Below are 23,353 nucleotides of genomic sequence, written 5' to 3'. Positions count from 1 at the left end.
AAAAATAGTCCAAAGATGTTAAAAGACTATAAGTTTGAAAGAAACCACCACACAGTTTCCACAAGTCCCCAGGGTCCCGACAGACTCGCCATCCCACGCCGGCGGCAGAAGGGAATACCCCCGCTATAGAGTTCCATGGCGCCGCCGGACTCAGCCTCACAGACGCAGCACACAGTGAAAGTGCCGCCAGACCCAGCCTCGCGGATGCAGCACACAGTGAAAGTGCCCCAACCACAGCAGACTCCGAGTCCGTCAAACCTCCGAGCCTCCGACCATCCCCTCCGGCACAGCCTCTCTGAGCACCGTCCTCTGCCGAGCGCACTATGGCGCCCCGCCAACGGCCATCGGCAATGCGACCCCAAGGACTGGGGGCCTGTTCTTCCCAGCAGAGACCTGGACCTCACAACAGCAGCAGCAATGAAGAGGGCCTTCCAGATATTCTTCCATGCTTCCACGTCTGTTTTTCATCAGATTAGGATTGTGCACGGCACCCCGCTTGACAAATAACAGATATCAACTCCGGAGAGGCTGCTGCAAACTGCGTCGCGCTGCCCACTGCCTCTGCACCCCTCCCTCCCACGATATCCCTTCATGCCATGACCAATCAGAATCTATCAACCTCTGCCTTAAATATAATCAAAGACTTGGCCTCCACAGCTGCCTGTGGCAACGAATTCCACAGATTCGCTCTCTCTGGCTAAAGAAATTCCTATTCTTCTCCATTCTAAGAGGATACCCCTCTATTCTGTGGCTGTGTCCTCTGATCTTAGACCATAGGAAACATCCTCACCACATCCACTCTATCACGGCCTTTCAGCATTCAATAGGTATCAAAAATGGTCACCCCTCATTCTTCTGAATTCCAGTGAATACAGGCCCAGAGCCATCAAATGCTATTCATATGACAAGCCATTTAATCCTGGAAACATTTTTGTGAACCTCCTTTGAACCCTCTGCAGTTTCAGCACATCCTTTTTAAGATAAGGGGACTAAAACTGCTCACAGTACTCTAAGTGAGACCTATCCAGTGCTTTATAAAACCTTAACATTACATCCTTGCTTTTATATTCTAGACCTCTTGAAATGAATACTAATATCACATTTGTCTTCCTCACCGCAGGCTCAACCTGTATAATAACCTTTAGGGAATCCTGCACAAGGATTCTCAAATCCCTTTGCACCTCCTATTTTCTCCAAAGTGCATGTCCATACACTTTCTGACACTGTATTCCATCTGCCGTTTCTTTGTCCATTCTCCCAATCTGTCTTTAGTCCTTCCTTAGCCTATTTCCTCAAAACTACCTGCAGCCCCACCTATCTTTGTATCATCTGCAAACTTTGCAGCAAATCACTGACATACAGCTTAAAAAGAATCGGTCCCAACACTGACCTTGTGTAACACCAGCAACTAGCCAAAAGACTCCCTTTATTCCCACTCTTTGCCTCCTGCCAAACAGCTACTGCTCCTCCGGTATCTTGTGTGCGTTGCTTGGATTTCAAGCATCTGCAGAGTTTCTCTTGTTTGTCGTCTGACTTTAGCTTCTGCTTCTCAAATTTATGAAAATCAACGTGCCAAAAATTCTCTTTACGACCCTGTCTAACCGGTGACGCCACTTTTAAAGGAATGATTGATCTGTATTCCCAGGTCCCTCTGTTTCACAGCACTCCTCAGTGGCCTACTGTTCACTGTGCAAGCCCCACCTGCTTTCGCCCTTCAAAATGCAACACCTTACACAAGTCTGCACTAAATTCTATCTGCAATTTTTCAGCCCATTTTCTCCAGCTGGTCTCAATCCCTCTGCAAGATTTGACGTCCTTTCTGCTGTCCCCTACACCTCCCCCAAACTGGGAGTCATCCACAAATTTGCTGATTCAGTTTACCATATTATCACCCAGATCACTGATACCGATGACCAACAATGATGGACCCAGCACCGATCACAGCAACACATCACGCCTTCGGTCAGAGGCAATCTACTACCACTCTCAGGCTTCTCCTGCAAAGTCAATGCCTCACCCTGAATAAGTGACTGAACTTTCTCGACCAGCCTCCCATGTGGGACTTTGCCAGATGTCTTGCTGAAGTCCATGTACCCAACACCTGCTGCCTTTCCTTCATTAACTTTCCCAATAATCTTCTCAAAAAACATGAGTCATGACCTACCATGCACAAAGCCATGTAAAATAGTGCTAATCAGGCCCGTCTATCCATATATAGTAGATTCTGGTTAATTGGGCCATATCTGGACAAGTATATTTTGGCTCAATTAAGTGGCTGCCCCAATTAGCTGAAGTTTCATGGAAATAGCTCAAAAGGTATTAAAAAAAAAGGCCAACAACCATTTAACTGAGTAACAAATTATATATCTAAATGAAATACAGAACACTACAATACTACAAAACTGCATATTGGCTCCTAATAGTTATCGACAAAGGAATTCATTCAGTTGTATGCTGCTGTTCTTTTGACTGTAAATGAACAAATTTAGTAGTTAGTACAGATAATGGACTGCATTTCATACAATACTTCTGATGATTGTGTCCCACAACTCTTCATTTTCATTGTAACATTGAAGATGATTGTCAATACCTTCAAGTTCTTTGCAGTTCTTAACCTGAGGGTTGCATCTCCAACCCTCAATGCTTGAAACATTAGTGTGCAAAACTTCTGAATTGTCTAACTGCTCATTTCTCACAAACTATCAATGACAGAAAAAAAATCACTGCTTTTTGAACCACCACATGCAGCTGACGCTATTTAAAATTTGTTCACTCTAAGCATAGTGTGATGTCTAACGGCCACATACAATTAACGCTAGTTAGAAACAACAGTCTCCTGCCCCAACTAAGCAGAATATTGTCCCAAATAAATGAAGAAAATCCTGGCTATTGTCTCAATCTTTTTTTTTCCTTTAAGAATTGATCCAAATGAGTGGCTATCCCGATTAACCAATGGACCAATTAACCAGAGTCCACTGCTCTACATAGCCGGTCCCTTGGAACACCCTATAATAATTTATCCAATACTGATCTCAGGCTCACCAACCTATAATTTCCTGCTTATTCTTCAAGCTTTTCTTAAACAATGGAACAACATTAAACTATCCTCCAATTCTCCTGCATCTCAGCCATGGATAAAGACGTTGTAAATCCCTCTGCCAAGGCCCCTAAAATTTCTGCACTAGCTCCCACAAGGTCTGAGGGAAATTAATGTCAGGTCCTGTGATTTATTCGTCTCCTCCTCCTCTGTAATCTGTACAAGGACCATGACTTTATTGCTATTTTGCCTTAGTTCTATAGACTGTGTTTGCATTTCCTGAGTAAATACAGATGAAAAAACTTCCATTTAAGATCTGCCTCATGCCTCTCGGCTCCATGCATAGATGACTATGCTGATCTTCAAGAAGACCAATTTTGCCCCTTGTTATCCTTCTGCCCTTAATAAATCTGTAGATGCTCCTGGGATTCTCCTTCACATCTGCTAAAGCAATCTTATGCCTTCTTTTAGACCTTCTAATTTCACTCAAGTATTTCCTTGCATTTCTAACTCAAGTTCTCATTTATTCCTGACTGCCTATATCTGCTGTGCACCTCCTCCTCCTCCTTAACCAGGCCTCAATCTCTCTCAAAAGCAAGGATCCCTAATCCTGCTGGTCTTGCCTTTCATTTTGATAGGGACACACAAACTGTGCACTCTCAAAACCTCCTACTTACAGACCACAACCTACCACAATCCACACTTGCCAGATTCTTTCTGATGCTCCAATTTAGAACCTCAGCCTGAGGACCAGACCTAAATTTCACCACAATCTTGAAATTACATTATCTTGAAATAAATGGAATTATCATCACTAGGTCCAAAGAGCTTCTCTAGTTGGGATATCTATGTATTAATTATGGAAACTTTCATGAACACACTTGACAAACCCTACCTCATCCAGTCCCAATCAATATATGGAAAGTTAAGATCACCTACTATCATAACCTTATTTTTGTTGCAACTGCCTGTTACCTCTCTATAAATTTGCTCCTCTAAATCCCATGGGCTGTTGGGTGGTCTATGATGTAATTTGATTGACATGATCAGACTTTTCTTATTCCTCAGTTCTACCCATACAGCTTTACCAGATGAGCCCCTCGACCATCCCATGTTACTTCACTCCTGATGAAGGGTTTCGGCCCGAATCATCGTTATTACTTCCTCCCATAGATGCTGTCTGGCCTGCTGAGTTCTGCCAGCATTTTGTGTTTTTTATTTATTTCCAGCATCTGCAGATTCACTCGTGTAGCCATTCAATCTGCTCTGTCTGAGCACTGCCATGAGGTTTTCCCTGACTAGTAATACCACCCTTTAATCTGTCATGCTCTATCATGTCTAAAACAATCGAACTGCTGGTCCCGTCCCTCTTGCAACCAAGTCTCACCATCTGCTCCAATGTCATTATTCCACATGCTGATCCATGTTTAAAGCTTATTTGCCTCACCTACAATACTCCTCATGTTGAAACAGAAGCACACTGGGACCCTAATTCCCACTCCCTGAACACACAAGGAGCCTAGTTCCCACACTCTCTTTCACACACTGGGGCACTTGCTCCCTTAAAACTCAACTGGTCCCATTTCTTTCCAGGTGCCTCGCTATTTCTTCTTCAAACATTTTTCCAGCTACAAATATTAAACTAACTGGCCTGTAGTTACCACTTTTGCCTACATCCTTTTTTGACCAGTGGCGAGACATTTGCCACCCTCCAATCAGCTGGGACCTGCCCAGAATCCAGAGAATTTTGGTATATCATCACCAAAGCCTCTACCATTAAATTCTACCATTTCATTCAGTACCACTGTACAGTGTGTCAGTGAGCCCCCAATTCTGGACTCCTTATATAACAAGGAATATATTAGAATTGGAGGTAGCCTAAAAGAGAATTATTAGGGCTATTTCTGTGATAAGAGGGATTTCCTGTCACAAACAATAAACTCTATATGGAAGAAAAGGGGCAGATCTTGTTGAAACTTGAAATGTGAGAGGATAGAGGTCAAGATGTTTCCATTACTGGGGGAACAAATTTCCCAACATATGCCAGTGACATTAAAACGGATTCTGATCTGGAAATCTTGAACAAGAGACATGGTTAAAAGGGGCAGTTATTTAAAATCTGCGTAAGAACGTCTTCCCATCGAGAGGTGAATACCTGAAATTCTCTACCCCCACGGGTATGTGGCGGGTAAGATCATGGAAGATTTTTTAAAGAGGAGGTGGATCAATTTTTGAATTTGGGGAACTAAGGACTAAGAGAAAGAGTAAGATAATTAAGAGTGATAATGAGGAAAAACTTCTTCTACAGCATGTGATTGGAATCCTTAGAGAAGCATTGTTTGCAGATGTGGTAGACCATTGGGTCCTTGAAGAGGGTACTGGGTAAACACAGTGTGATGAAAAAAACTGCATAACTATGGAAAAAGAACCAGGCAATGGAGCTAGTGAATTAGTCGGATAAAGAGCCAGAGCAGTCATGATGGCCTATAACTATTCTGCAATTCAATGAGAAACGTACAGGAGCAAGAACAAACCTGCAGGATTCTTCCCTTTGCCCTCAGGATTGCTGCTTGTCGTTGACGCAGTCGCTGCAGAGCCTGGTGCTACCGACGATGGCAGGTACACATTCTTCTTAGCTTTGGTTGTGCTGGTCACAGTCAGGCCACCAGGCACTCCAGTCAACAAATCATCATTGCTTCTGCTCTTAGTCTATTATACAAGGAGAAATCACAGACACCACAGGCTATTTTAGAAATATTATTCCAAATTGCTTTAGAGTAACTCTCACAGTATGGTGACGTAGCAGTAACAGACCCAGTTACATCGATCTCTCAAATTAATGCACTGCATTCTTGGGCAAGTTAGGCTAACTTGTCATTAAGTGCTCCTAATGACAAGAGATTCTGCAGATGCAGGAAATCACATACAAACTGATGGAGGAACTCAGCAGGTCAGGCAGCATCTATGGAGAGGAATAAACAGTTGACGTTCTGGGCTGATGAAGGGTCTCGAAACTTCGGCTATTTATTCCACTCCACATGCTGCCTGACCTACTGAGTTCCTCCAGGGTTTTATATGTATTAAGTGATCGAAATGGCTGTAGACAACTTTGGATATATTAGCGTGGCCACATTAAATTTCAAAATATTCTAAATAATGAACAGCTAAGATAAGACCATTAAGACATAGGAGCGGAATTAGGTCATTCAGCCCAGAGTCTGCTCTGCCACTGCATCATGGCTGATCCCAGATCCCACTCAACCTTCTCGCCATATTCCTTGATGTCCTGACCGATCAGGAAATGATCAATTTCTGCCTTAAATATACACACAGACTTGGCCTCCACTGCAGTCTGTGGCAGAACATTCCACAGATTCATACTCCCCGGCTAAAAAAAAATCCCGCTTATCTGTTCTAAAAGGTCTCCTCTCAATTTTGAGGCTGTGCCCTCTAGTTCTGGATAGCCCACCATAGGAAACGTCTTTCCACATCCACCCCATCTAATCCTTTCAACATTTGGTAGGTTTCAATCAGATTCCCCCTTGCATTCTTCTAAATTCCAGTGAGTACAGGCCCAAAGCTGGCAAAGACTCCTCATATGTTAACCCCTTCATTCCCAGAATCACCCTTATGAACCTCCTCTGGACTCTCCAATGACAACACATCCTTTCTGACATACGGGGCACAAAACTGTTGATAATACTTCAAGTGCTGCCTGACTAGTGTGTTATAAAGGTTCATCATTATCCCCTTGCTTTTATATCCTATTCCCATTGCATTTACCTTCTTTACCACAGATTCACCCTGTACATTAACCTTCTGGGAGTCTTGCATGAGGACCCCAAGTCCCTCTGATGTTTGAACCTTTTTCCCATTTAAATAGTCCATACTTTTGTTCCTTTTACCAAACACATTATCGTACATTTCCAACACTGTATTCCATCTGCCACTTTTTTGCCCATTCTTCCAATTTGTCTAAGTCCTGCTGCAATTACATTGCTTCCTCAGCACTACCTACCCCTCCACTTATCTAGCCCAAGATCTTAAGGCACAAACTAACGGAGATGGGAGTAGACTCTCACATGGTGGATTGGATAGTGGACTACTTGACAGATAGACCTCAGTATGTGCGGTTGGGAGACTGTAGGTCTGACACGGTGGTCAGCAGCACAGGGGCGCCGCAGGGAACCGTACTCTCTCCGGTCCTGTTCACCCTGTACACATCAGACTTCCAATATAACTCGGAGTCCTGCCATGTGCAGAAATTCGCTGATGACACGGCCATAGTGGGGTGTGTCAGGAATGGACAGGAGGAGGAGTATAGGAAACTGATACAGGACTTTGTGATATGGTGCAACTCAAACTACCTGCGTCTCAATATCACCAAGACCAAGGAGATGGTGGTGGACTTTAGGAGATCTAGGCCTCATATGGAGCCAGTGATCATTAATGGAGAATGTGTGGAGCAGGTTAAGACCTACAAGTATCTGGGAGTACAGTTAGATTAGAAGCTAGACTGGACTGCCAACACAGATGCCTTGTGCAGGAAGGCACAGAGTCGAATGTACTTCCTAAGAAGGTTGGCGTCATTCAATGTCTGTAGTGAGATGCTGAAGATGTTCTATAGGTCAGTTGTGGAGAGCGCCCTCTTCTTTGTGGTGGCGTGTTGGGGAGGAAGCATTAAGAAGAGGGACGCCTCACGTCTTAATAAGCTGGTAAGGAAGGCGGGCTCTGTCGTGGGCAAAGTACTGGAGAGTTTAACATCGGTAGCTGAGCGAAGGGCGCTGAGTAGGCTACGGTCAATTATGGATAACTCTGAACATCCTCTACATAGCACCATCCAGAGACAGAGAAGCAGTTTCAGCGACAGGTTACTATCGATGCAATGCTCCTCAGACAGGATGAAGAGGTCAATACTCCCCAATGCCATTAGGCTTTACAATTCTACCGCCAGGACTTAAGAACTTTTTAAAGCTATTATTAATGCTTTTTGAGATGGTGATTTAGATGCATATCATATTTTTTTTACTGAGTTAAGTATTGTATGTAATTAGTTTTGCTACAACAAGTGTATGGGACATTGGAAAAAAAGTTGAATTTCCCCATGGGGATGAATAAAGTATCTATCTATCTATCTATCTTTGTATCATCAGCAAGCTTTACCACAAAGGCTTCAAATTCCATTATGTAATCACTGACAAACAATATGAAAAGCAACAGTCCCAATACTGACCCCTGAGGAACACCACTAGTCACTGGCAGCCAGCCAAAAAAGGCCCCTTTTATTTCTACTCACTGCCTCTCGCCTGTCAGCCATTCCTCTATCCATGCCAGTATCTTTCCTGTAATACCACAGAATTTTATCTTGTTATGCAGCCTCATATGTGGCACCTTATCAAATATCTTCTGAAAATCCAAGTAATTGACATCCACTGCCTCTCCTTTGTCCATCCTGCTTGTTACTTTCTCAAAGAACTCTAACAGATTTGTCAGGCAAGATTTCCCTTTAAAGAAAGCATGTTAACTTTGACTTATTTCAGCATGAGTCTCCAAATACCCTGAAACCTCATCCTTAATAATAGACTCCAACACTTTCCCAACCACTGAGGTTTGGCTAACTGGCCTGTAATTTCCTTTCTTTTACTTTCCTCCCTTCTTAAAGAGTGGACTGACATTTGCAATCTTCCAGTCCTCTGGGACCATGCCAGGATCAAGTGGTTCTTGAAATATCATGACCAATGCATCCGTCATCTCTTCAGCAGCCTCTCTTAGGACTCTCAGATGTAGTCGATCTGGCCCAGGTGACTTACCCACCTTAACTCTTTTGAGCTTGCCTAGTTTTTTTTCCTCTGTAATAGCAAAGGCACTCACTCCTGCTCCCTGCTCTCTGGTACACTGCTCGTGTTTTCCACAGCGAAGACAGGTGTGAAGTACCCATTAAATTCATCTGCGATTTATTTATTCCCCCATTACTACCTCATCAGCATCATTTCCAATGGTCCAATATCAACTCCTACCTCCCTTTTACTCTGAATATAAGAATGTAACAGGTTTTATGGTAGATACTGGTAAAGACCTCAGCTCTACTAAACTTTTCTCTGCTCTTTCAATTCCGCCCATGATCATTTCCATTTTTTTAAATCACTCTTGGCTGATAACTCTTGCACATGGCTCTGGCTGACCTAATCCATATAATCGATGATGGCTGCAAGTAGGAAAACAGCTGCTCAAATTTCAACAACTTGTGAATTTTACCCATATCTTACAATCTTTGAATAAAAAAATTCCAATTTCAAGATGCCTTTAAATAGGGCATACATCAAAAATACAAGAATTAAAAATCTTATGTTAGAGGAAAAGAACATAGGCACAGCCCTTCAGTTAACCATCAACCACTCTTTTATACTAACACTACTCTCAGCCCATATTCCAATAAATCCCCATATACTCCACCACAAGAGGCAATTAAGCAACCAGACCGCATGTCTTTGCGAATGTAGAAGGTCACAAGGAAATCATGCATACGCCACAAAGACAGAACCCAAGGTCAGGAGCAAACCTGGGTCTCTGCTGCTCCCCACTGAGCCGCCGTGCTGCCCAGAGGGAAAAAAAATCAAATACAAATGCAGCAACTTCAGTCAAACATTTCAGATGCAGGAAATTTGAAAAATTACACAATTACAAAAATTACAGTTCTCCAGGTGGTTTATTTGGGCAACCACACACATACAATTAAAACTGAGAACGAACCAGAAAAATACCTCAAGTACTTAATGCAGCAAACTTGGGACGATTAAGTCACACATTCATAAGAAATTAGGAATATATGAAACTAGACTTACATATAAAATATCTAAAATTTATAAATACAATGGGTAAACAAAGTTTTAAAATGTGAGAAGATTTATTAACAAAATATTGCTCAAGTACCATTATGAACTAAACTGACACTTACAGACGAGGATTTACAATAGTGCAAAGGAAAGATAATGTGGGATTGTGTAGGCGTGCTTCAGTCTGACTGAGAATCCCACTGAAAGCAAATGGCTGCTCTCCGCATTTGGTCCAAACTGAGAGGCAGCAGTGCCGTCAGAATAAAAGACGGCAGGGCTATATTTCAAAGTTAAAGCCTGAACACTCCCTGCCTGGCATCCATGCAGATGTCACAGTCAGAGGAACAGGTTACAAAGTTCAGTCCTACGTTTCAGAAGGAGAACAACCTCAGGTACAGGCCTGAAGATCTTCTTGATTAAGCCTTGTTTTGTCACATTGCACCCTGTGAACTCTCCCACTTTCACATGCGTGTTACTAACACCATGGGCCAGTCATTTTGGGCTACTCAGCTGTCCTTCAGAAGCACAACATCACCTTCCTCAATATTAACAGCACGACTCTCACCATTTGTGGCGAACTCGCAGTGTCCGCAGACATTCTTGCTTCCACCCCCTCCAGAATTCATCAGCTAAATTCTGCACTTGACACCACTGCTGTTTATAGAGGTCCTTTTCCATAAGGTCTCCTGTTGAGGCTGGTGCCACATGTTTCTGTTTGAGTAGCATAGCAGGAAGAAAAATCAAAGGCGAGTTTGCATCTGCAAAGATTGGAACCAATGGCCCCGAGGTGATAATTGCCGTTACTCGTGATATGAGAGTGTACAAAGCCTCATGATGCAAGCTGGAAGACCCTGGCTGCATCAGCATAAGAGTCTGAGATTCTCCTTGAAACTCCGATCATACACTCACATGTGAGCAGTGTGGTGGATTACAGTCCCAAGTGCAGCCTTTGCACCTTTAACCATAAGACAGTGGAGCAGAACTGGTCCACTTGGCCCATCGAGTGCTCCACCAGTTCATCATGGCTGATCCAGTTCCCTCTCAACCCCATTCTTCTGCCTTCTCCCCATAATCTTTCACACCCTGACTTACAAAGAATCTACGAACCTCCGCTTTAAATGCACTCAACGACCTGGCCTCCACAGACATCCTTGACAATGAATTCCACAGAATCACCACCTTCCGGCTAAAGAAATTCCTCACCTGTTCGAATTGAATGACGTTCTATTCTGAGGTTGTACCCTCTGGTCATAGACTCCCCACTATCAAAAACATCCACTCTCTCTAGGCCTTTCAACATTCAAAAGGTTTCAATGAGATCTCCCCTCAGTCTTCTAAATTCCAGCTGGTACAGGCCCAGAGCCATCAAATGATCTTCATGTGATAACCATTTCAACGCCAGAATCATTTTTGGGAACGTCCTTTGATCCCTTGCCAATGTCAGCACATCCTTTCTTAGATCAGGGGAACATATCTGCTCACAAATGCTCCATAAAACCTCAGGATTCCTTGTTTTTAAATTCTAGTCTTCTCGAATTGAATGCAATTCCCTTTCTCACCACTGACTCAAATTACAAGTTAACCAAGTTACAAGTTACATGAGGGCTCCCAAGTCCCTTTGCACCTCAGATTTTTGAATTTTCTCCCCGTTTAGAAAATAGTCTATCCCTTTAACCAAAGTGCATGACTGTACACTGTATTCCATCTGCCATTTCTTTGTCCATTCTACTAATATGTTTAAGTCCTTCTGCATTTTCCCTGCATACTCAACACCACCCGACCCTCCACCTCCCTTCATATCGCCCGCAAACTTGGCCGCAAAGCTATCAATTTCATCATCCAAATCACGAACACAACGCAAAAAGAAAATGGTGCCAACGCCAAGCCCTGCAGAACACCACTAGTCACCAGCAGCCAATCAGAAATGGCTCCCTTCATTCCCACTCTGCCTCCCGCCAATCAGCCACTGCTATATCCATGCTGGTCTTTTCATGCAAAACCATGGGCTCTTATCTTGAGAAGCAGCCTCACGTCTGGCACCTTGTCAAAGGCCTTTTGACAATCCACCAATTCTCCTTGGCCTATCCTGCTTGTTATTTCCTCAAAGAATTCCAACAGATTAGTCAGGCAAGCTTTTCCCTTAAGGAATCCATGCTAATTTCGGCCCATTTTATCAGGTGCCTCCAAGTTACCCTAAAACCTTATCCTTAATAATCAACTCCAACATCTTCCGAACCACTGAGGTCAGGCTAACTGGCCTATAATTTCCTTTCTGCTGCCTCCCTCTCTTCTTGAAGAGTGGAGTGACATTTACAATTTTCCATTCCTCTGGAACCATGCCAGAATCAATTGATTCTCGAAACATCATTACTAATACCTCCACAATTTCTTCAGCTACCTCTTTCTGAACCCTTGGATGCAATCCACCTGGCCCAGGTGACTTCAGACATTTCAGCTTCCCAAGCACCTTCTCACATTAATATGCCTGATCATGGATGCTAACAAATGCAAGAATAACATATTAATGCGTGGCTGAGAGACTGGTGTAGGAGGCAGGGCTTTAGATTCCTGGATCATTGGGGCCTCTTCTGGGGGAGGTACAACCTGTACAAAAAGGACGGGTTACAACCGAACCCAAAGGGGTCCATTATCCTAGCAGGCAGGTTTAATAGAGCTGTTAGGGAGGGTTTAAATGGATATGGCAGGGGGATGGGAACCGGAGTGATAGAGCTGAGGAAGGGGGAAACAGAAATAAATCAAAAGATAGGGTGCAACAGAGATGATAGGAAGGACAGGCAGGAGATGAGGCTTAATCACAGCCAGTGGGATGAGTTACAGGGCAATAGAGGGGTGGTGCAGTTAAAACAGAAAGCAACAAATACTGGAGTGAAAGTGCTATATTTGCATGCACACAGCACAAGAAATAAAATGGACAATCTTCAAATTCAGCTACAGATTGGCAAGTATGACATTGTGGCCATCTCTAAAACCTGGCTAGAAGATGGCTGCCATTGCGAGCTGAATGTCCAAGGACATACAGTGTATCGGAACGCTAGGTTAGTAAGCAGAGGGGATGGTGTGGCCCTGTGTATAATAAGTAACATTAAATCATTGGAAAGAGATGACATGGGATCGGAAGGTGTGGAGTCTCTATGGGTTGAGTTAAGAAATGGCAAGGGTAAAAGGACCCTAATGGCAGTTGTATACAGGCCTCCAAACAGCAGCCGGGATGTGGATTACAAATTACAGCAGGAGATAGAAAAGGCGTGTCAGAAAGGCAATATCATGATAATCGTTGGGGATTTTAACATGAAAGTGGATTGGGAAACCAGGTCAGCACTGCACCTCAAGAGAGAGAATTTGTGGAATGTCTATGAGATGGCTTTTTAGAGCAGCTTGTTATTGAGCCCACCAGGGGATCGGCTGTGCTGGATTGGGTGTTGTGAAATGATCCGGAGGTGAAAAGAAAGCTTAAGGTTAAGGAACCCTGAGGGAACAGTGATCACAATATGATCAAATTCACATTGAAATTTGAGAGGGAAAAAATAAAATCCAATGTGTCAGTATTTCAGTTGAATAAAGGAAATGACAATGGCATGAGAGGGGAACTGGCTGAAGTTGACTGAAAAGGGACATTTGCAGGAAGAACAGCAGAGCAGCAATGGCTGGAGTTTCTGCGAAAAACGAGGGAAGTGCAAGACAGATATATTTCAAATAAGAAGAAATTTTCAAATGGAAGGACACTACCGTGGCTGATATGTGAAGTCAGAACCAAAGTAAAAGCAAAATTGAGGGCATACAAGGAAGCCAGAGCTAGTGGGAAGACAGAGGATTGGGAAGCTTTTAAAAACTTGCAGAAGAAAACTAAGAAGGTCATTAGGAAGGAAAAGATGAATTATGAAAGGAAGCTGGTGACTAATATCAAAGAAGGTACTAAAAGCTTTTTTTTAAGTATATAAGGGGTAGAAGAGAGTTGAATATAAGGGGTAGAAGAGAGTTGAGGGTCGATATAGGACCAATAGAAAATGACACTGGGGATATTGTAATGAGAAACAGAGATGACAGAGGAACTGAATGCATATTTTGCATCAGTCTTCACAGTGGAAGACGTCTGCAGTATACCAGACATTCAAGAGTGTCAGGGAAGTGAAGTATGTGAAATTAAAATTATGACTGAGAAGTTGCTCAGGAAGCTTAATGTTCTGAGGGTGGTCTTGGACTTGATGGAATGCACACTTGGGTTCTGAAGGAAGTAGCTGGAGAGATTGCAGAGGCATTAACAATGATCTTTCAAGAATCTATAGATTCTGGCATTGTACTGGATGACTGGAACATTGCAAATGTTACTCCGCTATTTAAGAAGAGTGAAGGCAGCAGAAAGGAAACTATAGACCTGTTAGCCTGACATCAGTGCTTGGGAAGTTGTTGGAGTCGATTGTTAGGGATGAGATTATGTAGTACCTGGAGGCACATGATAAGATAGGCCAAAGCCAGCATGGTTTCCTGAAAGGAAAATTCTGGCTGACAAACCAACTGCAATTCTTTGAGGAAATTAGAAGCAGGGTAGACAAAGGAGATGCAGTAGACGTGGTGCATTTGGATTTTCAGAAGGCCTTTGACAAGGTGCCGCACATGAGGCTGCTTAGCAAGATAAGAGTCCATGGAATTACAGGAGAGCTACTAGCATGGGTGGAGCATTGGCTGGTTGGCAGAAAACAGAGGGTGGGAATAAAGGGATCCTATTCTGGCTGGCTGCCGGTTACCAGTGGAGTTCCACAGGGGTTGGTGTTGGGAGTGCTGCTTTTTAGAATCGATGTATGTCAATCATTTGCACTATGGGATTAATGGATTTGTGGCTAAATTTGACAATGATACAAAGATAGGCGGAGGAGCAGGTAGTGTTGAGGAAATAGAGAGCCTGCAGAGAGACTTAGGTAGTTTAGGGGAATGGGAAAAGAAGTGGCAAATGAAATACAATGTTGGAAAGTGTATGGTCATCTACTTTGGTGGAAGACACAGGTAGGAAAAGGGAAGAGGTCCTGAAAAAAGATTACAGGGAGTTAGGAAGGAAATTGAGAAACAGGACCGCAAAGGTAGTAATCTCGGGATTACTGCCTGTGCCTCGCGACAGTGAGAATAGGATGAGGTTGAGGATAAATGCGTGGATGAGGGATTGGAGCAGGGGGCAGGGATTCAGATTTCTGGATCATTGGGACCTCTTTTGGGGCAGGTGTGACCTGTACAAAAAGGACAGGTTGCACTTGAATCCCAGGGGGACCAATATCCTGGCGGGGAGGTTTGCTAAGGCTACTGGGGAGAGTTTAAACTAGAATTGTTGGGGGCTGGGAACTGAACTGAAGAGACTGGGGAAGAGGAGGCTAGCTCACAAATAGGGAAAGCTTGTACAGTGTGAGAGGGAGGATAGGCAGGTGATAGAGAAGGGACACGCTCAGACCGAAGGCTTGAATGTGTCTATTTTAATGCAAGGAGTGTTGTGAACAAAGCAGATGAGTTTAGAGCGTGGATCAGTACTTGGAGCTATGATGTGGTGGCCATTACAGAGACTTGGATGGTTCAGGGACAGGATTGGTTACTTCAAGTGCCGGGTTTTAGATGTTTCAGAAAGGACAGGGAGGGAGGCAAAAGAGGTGGGGGCATGGCACTGTTGATCAGAGATAGTGTCACAGCTGCAGAAAAGGTGGATGCCATGGAGGGATTGTCTACGGAGTCTCTGTGGGTGGAGGTTAGGAACAGGAAGGGGTCAATAACTTTACTGGGTGTTTTTTATAGGCTGCCTAATAGTAACAGGAATATCGAGGAGCAGATAGGGAAACAGATCCTGGAAAGGTGTAATAATAAGAGTTGTCGGGATGGGAGATTTTAATTTCCCAAATATCGATTGGCATCTCCCTAGATCAAGGGGTTTAGATGGGGTGGAGTTTGTTAGGTGTGTTCAGGAAGGATTCTTGACACAGTATGTAGATAAGCCTACAAGAGGAGAGGCTGTACTTGATTTGGTATTGGGAAATGAACCTGGTCAGGTGTCAGATCTCTCAGTGTGAGAGCGTTTTGGAGATAGTGATCATAATTCTATCTCTTTTACAATAGCATTGGAGAGCGACAGGAACAGACAAATTAGAAAAGCGTTTAATTGGAGAAAGGGGAATTATGAGGCTATCAGGCAGGAAATTGGAGGCTTAAGTTGGAAACAGATGTTCTCAGGGAAATGTACCCTACCATAACTTCCCTGTCTCATTGTAACGTACCTTTACAGAGCTCGACACAAATATACCCTGAATATTTGCCATATTTCTTCCGTACATTTCCCAAGGATTGGAAGGTTGCGGATGTTGTTCCTATATTCAAGAAAAGGAGTACAGATAGCCCAGGAAATTATACACCAGTGAGTCTTACCTCAGTGGTTGGTAAGTTGATGGAGAAGATCCTGAGAGGCAGGATTTATGAACATTTGGAGAGGTATAATATGATTAGGAGTAGTCAGCATGGCTTTGGCAAGGGCAGGTAGTGCCTTACGAGCCTGATCGAATTTGTTGAGGATGTGACTAAACACGTTGATGATGGAAGACAGGCAGACAGACATACTTTATTGATCCCGAGGGGAAATTGGGTTTCGTTACAGCTGCACCAACCAAGAATAGTGTAAAAATATAGCAATATAAAACCATAAATAATTAAATAATAATAAGTTAATCATGCCAAGTGGAAATAAGTCCAGGACCATCCTATTGGCTCAGGGTGTCTGACAATCCAAGGGAGGAGTTGTAAAGTTTGATGGCCACAGGCAGGAATGACTTCCTATGTCACTCAGTGTTACATCTCGGTGGAATGAGTCTCTGGCTGAATGTACTCCTGTGCCTAATCAGTACATTATGGAGTGGATGGGAGTCATTGTCCAAGATGGCATGCAACTTGGACAGCATCGTCTTTTCAGACACCACCATCAGAGAGTCCAGTTCCACCCCCACAACATCACTGGCCTTACGAATGAGTTTGTTGATTCTGTTGGTGTCTGCTGCCCTCAGCCTGCTGCCCCAGCACACAACAGCAAACAAGAGCAGTAGATGTAGTGTATATGGATTTCAGCAAGTCATTTGATAAGGTACCCCATGCAAGACTTATTGAGAAAGTAAGGAGGCATGGGATCCAAGGGGACATCGCTTTGTGGATCCAGAACTGGCTTGCCCACAGAAGGCAAAGAGTGGTTGTAGACGGGTCATATTCTGCATGGAGGTCAGTCACCAGTGGGGTGCCTCAGGGATCTGTTCTGGGACCCTTACTCTTTATGATTTTTATAAATGACCTGGATGAGGAAGTGGAGGGATGGGTTAATAAGCTTGCTGATGACACAAAGGTTGGAGGTGTTGTAGATAGTGTGGAGGGCTGTCAGAGGTTACAGCGGGACGTTGATAGGATGCAAAACTGGGCTGAGAAGTAGCAGATGGAGTTCAACCCAGATAAATGTGAAGTGGTTCATTTTGGTAGGTCAAATATGATGGCAGAATATAGTATTAATGGTAAGACTCTTGATAGTGTGGAGGATCAGAGGGATCTTGGGGTCCGAGTCCATAGGACGCTCAAAGCAGCTGTGCAGGTTGACTCTGTGATTAAGAAGGTGTATGGTGTATTGGCCTTCATCAATCGTGGAATTGAATTTAGGAGCCGAGAAGTAATGTTGCAGCTACATAGGACCCTGGTCAGACCCCACTTGAAGTACTGTGCTCAGTTCTGGTGGCCTCACTACGGGAAGGATGTGGAAGCCATAGAAAGGGTGCAGAGGAGATTTACAAGGATATTGCCTGGATTGGGGAGCATGCCTTATGAGAATAGGTTGAGTGAACTCGGCCTTTTCTCCTTGGAGCGACAGAGGATGAGAGGTGACCTGATAGAGGTGTACAAGATGATGAGGGGCATTGATCGTGTGGATAGTCAGAGGCTTTTTCCCAGGGCTGAAATGGTTGCCACAAGAGGACACAGGTTTAGGGTGCTGGGGAGTAGGTACAGAGGAGACATTGGGGTAAGTTTTTTACTCAGAGAGTGGTGAGTGCGTGGAATGGGCTGCCGGCAATGGTGGTGGAAGCAGATACGATAGAGTCTTTTAAGAGGCTTTTACATAGGTACATGCTTAGAAAAATAGAGGGATATAGGTAAGCCTAGTAATTTCTAAGGTAGGGACGTGTTCGGCACAACTTTGTGGGCCGAAGGGCCTGTATTGTACTGTAGGTTTTCTATGTTTCTAAGATATAAACGGGCATACTATTATTTAGGTGGGGAGAGAATTCAAAATGCAGAGATACAAAAGGACTTGGAAGTCCTTGAGCAGAATACCCTAAAGGTCAACCTCCAGGCTGAGTCAGTGGTGAAGAAGGCAAATGCAATGTTGGCACTCATTTCTAGAGGTATAGAATATAAGAGCAGGGATGTGATTTTGAGGCTCTATAAGGCACGCGTGAGACCACACGGGAGTACTGTCTGCAGTTTTAGGCTCCTTATTTTAGATAAGATATACTAACATTGGAGTGGGTTCAGAGAAGATTTACGAGAATGATTGCAGGAATGAACGGGTTACCGTATGAGGAACGTCTGGCAGCTGTTGGGCTGAATTCCCTGGAGTTCAGAAGAATTTGGGGGGATCTCATAGAATCATTCTGAACATTAAAAGGCCTGAACAGATTAGATATGACACAGTTATTTTCCATGGTAGGAGGGTCTAGGACAAGAGGGCACGACTTCAGGATTGAAGGACATCCATTTAGAACAGAGATGCAGAGAAATTACTCAGTCAGAGGGTGGTTTAAATCTGTGGAATTTGTTGCCATGAGCAGCTGTGGAGGCCAAGTCACTGGGTGCATTTAAGGCAGAGATAGATAGGTTCCTGATTAGCCAGGGCATCAAAGGGTATGGGGAGCAGGCAGCGGTGTGAGGATGAATGGGAGAATTGGATCAGCCCATGATTGAATGACGGAGCAGGCTCGATGGGCCGAATCTGCTTCTGCTCCTATATCTCATCTTATGGTCCCACAATAGCAACTGTACTCACATCTGCCCCATGAAACTCTCACACACAGGACAGTGTCTTCCACAGTGAAGACTGATGCAAAATACTTAACAGTTTGTCTACTGTTTCCTTGTCCCCCTCTCCAGCGGTCCAATATCAACTCATGCCTCACTGGCTAACTGATCTTCATATTTAATCTTTTTTGCTCCTTATGGCTTTTTTAGTTGCCTTTTGTTGGTTTTAAAAGCTTCCCAATCCTCCAACTTCTAATTTTTACAATATCATATGCCCTCTCTTTTGCTTTTTATGTTGGCTTTGACTTCCCTTGCCAGCCACAGTTGCATCATCCTGCAACTTCTATTCAAGAACTTTTGCTTTAGGATGTATCAATCCTCTGCCTTCTGTACTACTCCCAGAAACTCCAGCCACTGCTGCTCTGCTATCATCCCTGCCCGTGTTCATTGCCAATCAATTCTGGCCAACTCCTCTCTCATGCCTCTGAAATTCCTTTTACTCCACCGTAATACTGACACATCAGACTTTATCTTCTCCATCTCAAATTGCAGGGTGAATTCTGTCATATTATAATCACTGGCCCTTTAAGGTTCCTATACCTTAAGCTCCCTAATCAAATCTTGTTCATTACACAATACCCAATCCAGAATAGCTGATCCCCTAGTGGATTCAACCACAAGCTACTCTAAAAAGCCATCTACAAATTATCTCTTGGGATCCTAATTTTCCCAATCACTTGCATATTGAATCCCCCCATGAACTGTAATATTGCCCTTTTGACAATGCATTTTCTATCTCCCATTGTAATTTGTAGCCCATATCCTGGCTACTGTTCAGTGATCTATATATAACTTCCATCAGTGTCTTTTTACCCTTGCAGTTCCTTAACTCTACCCACAATGATTCTACATCACGGACTGTGGATGAACCAGGAAGAACGTGTGGCCTGCTGAGGGCTCGATCTGTGACATTTATGTCTGGTGACGAAGGTCTACACAAGAAAACCAGGTATAACTCACAGAGTGCTACTTCAAGTGCAAAGGGACAATTCCAAGAGAAGGCATTACCTCCTACAAAGCAAAATCCAATTGCATGAATGGTAGCGATACTTCACTACCAGATGAGCTCAATGCCTTCTATACCTGCTTTGCTTTGAAAGGGAGAACATGACTACAGCTATGAAGATCTCTACTGCACCGGTGACCCCATGATCACTGTTCTGGAGGCCAATGTTAGGCTGTCTTTAAGGAGGGTAAGCCCTTGCAAGGTGGCAGGCCCCAATTGAGTATCCAGTAAGGCTCTGAAAACTTGTGCCAACCACTGGCGAGAGTACTCAAGGACATTTTCAACCTCTCAATGCTACAGTCGGAATTCTCACCTGCTTCAAAAAGGCAACTATTAAACCAGTGCCTAAGAAGAGTAGTGTGAGCTGCCTCACTGACTGTCACCCAGCAGCACTCACATCAATAGTGATGAAATGCTTTAAGAGGTTGGTCATGGCTCGAATCAACTCCTGCCTCAGCAAGAATCTGGATCCACTACAATTTGCCTATTGCTACAATATAGTTCTATGGCGCACACGGTCTGAGTGGCTCTTCACAAGGCCTTAGATCACCCGAACAATTCGAACACCTGTATCAAGATGCTGTCCACTGACCATAGCTCAGCATTTAACACCATCAGTCCCACAGTCCTGACTGATCAGCTACAGAACCTAGGTCTCGGTACCTCAATCTACAATTGAATCCTGGATGACTGCAATCTTCTGCTCGCTGACGACCAACACTGGCACACCTCAGGGGTGTGTGCTTAGCCTACACTCTATTCCCTCTACACCCATGACTGTGGCTAGCAACAGTCCAAATGCCATCTATAAATTTGCTGACGATACAACCACTGTGGGTCGAACCTCAGACGGAGAAGAGAGGGCATATGGGAATGAGATATACCAGATAGTTAAGTGGTGTTACAGCAACAACCTTGCATTCAATGTCAGTAAGATAAAAGAGCTGATTGTGGACTTCAGTAAGATGAGGGACATGAACAAATCCTCACAGAGGGATCGAAATGGAAAGGGTGAACAATTTCAAGTTCTTGGGAGTCAAGATCTCTGAAAACCTAACCTGGTCCCAATGCATCAATGCAGTTATGAAGAAGGCGAGAGCGGCTATATTTCATTAGGAGTTTGAAGAGATTAGGTTACAGAGATATACATCTGCTCAAAACTTCTATAGATGTACCATGGAGAGCATTCTGACAGGCTGTATCACTGTCTGATATGGGGAAAGGGGGGATGGGGAGGGGTTACTGCACAGGACTGAAAGAAGCTACAGAAAGCTGTAAAATTAGTCAGCTCCATCTTGGGTACTAGCCTCCATAGTATCCTAGATATCTTCAAGGAGTGAATTCACAGAAAGGCGACGTCCATCATTAAGGACCTCAATCACCCAGGGCATGCACTCTGCAATTCAGGAACAGCTTCTTCCCCTCTGCCATCTGATTCCTAAATGGACATTGAACCCATGAACACTACCTCACTATTTAAAAATATAGATATTATTTCTGTTTTTAGAGTTTTAACCCCACTCCTGCTCCATTACAGTCACGGACCTCGGCATACAGATAGTGTCTTCCACAGTAAAGACTGAAGCAAAGTTCATCTGCCATTTCTTTGTCCACCATTACTACCTCAGCAATATCATTTTCCAGTGGTCCAATATCAACTCTCACCTCCCATTTTCTTCTTATACAACTGAAAAAAAACTTTTGGTGTCCTACTTTACATTATTAGCAAGTTTGTGCTAATATTTCATCTTTTCCCTTCTTATAGCTTTTTTTTTTAAGTTGTCTTTTGTTGGATTTTAAAAGCTTCCCGATCATCTAACTTTCCACTCACTTTTGTTGCCTTATATGGCCCTCCCCTGGCTTTTATGCAGTCTTTAATTTCCCGTCAGCCACGGTTGCCTACCCCTGCCATTTGAGAACTCCTTCTTTGGGACACATCTCTCCTGCACCTTGTGAACGATTCCCAGAAACTTCAGCCATCTCTGCTCTGCCGTCATCCCTGCCAGTATCCTCCTGCAACCCACCTGGGCAAGCTCCTCTCTCATGCCTCTGGAATTCCCTTTATTCCATTGCGATACTGATACATCTGACTTGCAGTATGTATTTAATTACAAACCCCATTTCCAGAAAAGTTGGGATATTTTCCAAAATGCAATAAAAACAAAAATCTGTGAAATGTTAATTCACGTGAACCTTTATTTAACTGACAAAAGTACAAAGAAAAGATTTTCAATAGTTTTACTGACCAACTTAATTGTATTTTGTAAATATATACAAATTTAGAATTTGTGTAAAATTAGAAATTTAGGAGATAATGCTGAGCCTTTACAAGACAGTAGTCAGGCTGCACTTGTGAGTATTGTCAACAGTTTTGGGCCCCATCTCTCAAAAAGGTTGTGTTGTCATTGGAGAGAATCCAAAGGAGGTTCACGAGGATGATTCCAGGCATGAAGGGGTTAACAGATGTGGAGCATTTAACAGCTTTGGGTCTGTACTCACTGGAATTTAGATGAGGGGGGAATCTCATTGAAACCTACTGAATGTTGAAAGGACTAGATAGGGTGGATACGGAGAGGATGTTTCCTGTGGTGGGGTTATCTTGAATGAGAGGGCACAGTTTCAAAATTGAGGGGTGACCCTTTAGAACAGAGGTAAGGAGGATTTGTTTTACCCAGAGAATAGTAAATCTGTGGAATGCTTTGCCACAGACTGTGGTGGAAGCCAAGTCCATGGGTATAGTTAAGGCAGAAACTGATAAGTTTCTTGATAGGTCAAAAAGAGGGATCCAGGATCAGCCATGATGGAATAGTGGAGCTGACTCGATGGGCTGAATGGCCTCATGCCACTCTAAGTCTTATGGTCATCCATCATCAACTTGCAAACAGGCTGCCTCATCCTCAGCTCCATGATGCTACAGACTCGATGGGCCAAATCTCTCACTTCTGCCCATACATCTTACCAGCTACTTAATGTAGTGGAACGCCCCAGTTAAGATTTTTACTGCTAATGCAATAGGGTATTTCATTTAGTAGCTTTCTGCAGAAGCAGTCTGTCCTGCTGATAGCGTGTTGGGTTTCAGGTAAAGATAAGAGGCTGTGATATTCAACTTGGGAATGGTGCATCAACCAATGAGGATGGAGGAATTGAGAGAAGGTTCTAGAGAAATCTAGGCAGAGACGGAGTTGCGATGGACACTGGTGGAGTTTGTGGTCTTTCCTGGCAGGAGGAGAGAGGAGAAGATCGGGAGAGACAACCATAGGATTCCATCCAACCGGAAGATGCGATTGGAAGGAGGGCTTTGCAAGTTGAAGAGTCCAAGTTGGGAAGTTCTACCAGTAATTGGTGATGAGAATTCAGCGCCTTAAGTAATGGTCACATCCAGCTTTT

At 43.7% G+C, this 23,353-nt stretch overlaps 1 protein-coding gene across 5 annotated transcripts in view; it reads right to left on the bottom strand.

The window, feature by feature from the left end:
- The window catches only part of specc1la (sperm antigen with calponin homology and coiled-coil domains 1-like a), a 257,566-nt gene that overhangs the window by 187,217 nt on the left and 46,996 nt on the right, over positions 1-23,353 (bottom strand). For all 5 annotated transcript variants that reach the window (XM_073055575.1, XM_073055574.1, XM_073055576.1 and 2 more), the window contains one exon: positions 5,572-5,746. In XM_073055575.1, the coding sequence (XP_072911676.1) occupies positions 5,572-5,746 (175 nt within the window). The remainder of the gene's footprint in view (positions 1-5,571; positions 5,747-23,353) is intronic.

The sequence above is a fragment of the Hemitrygon akajei genome, chromosome 9 (assembly GCF_048418815.1).
Source record: "Hemitrygon akajei chromosome 9, sHemAka1.3, whole genome shotgun sequence".
Lineage (NCBI taxonomy): Eukaryota > Metazoa > Chordata > Chondrichthyes > Myliobatiformes > Dasyatidae > Hemitrygon > Hemitrygon akajei.
This window is presented reverse-complemented; position numbering and strand designations above follow the sequence as displayed.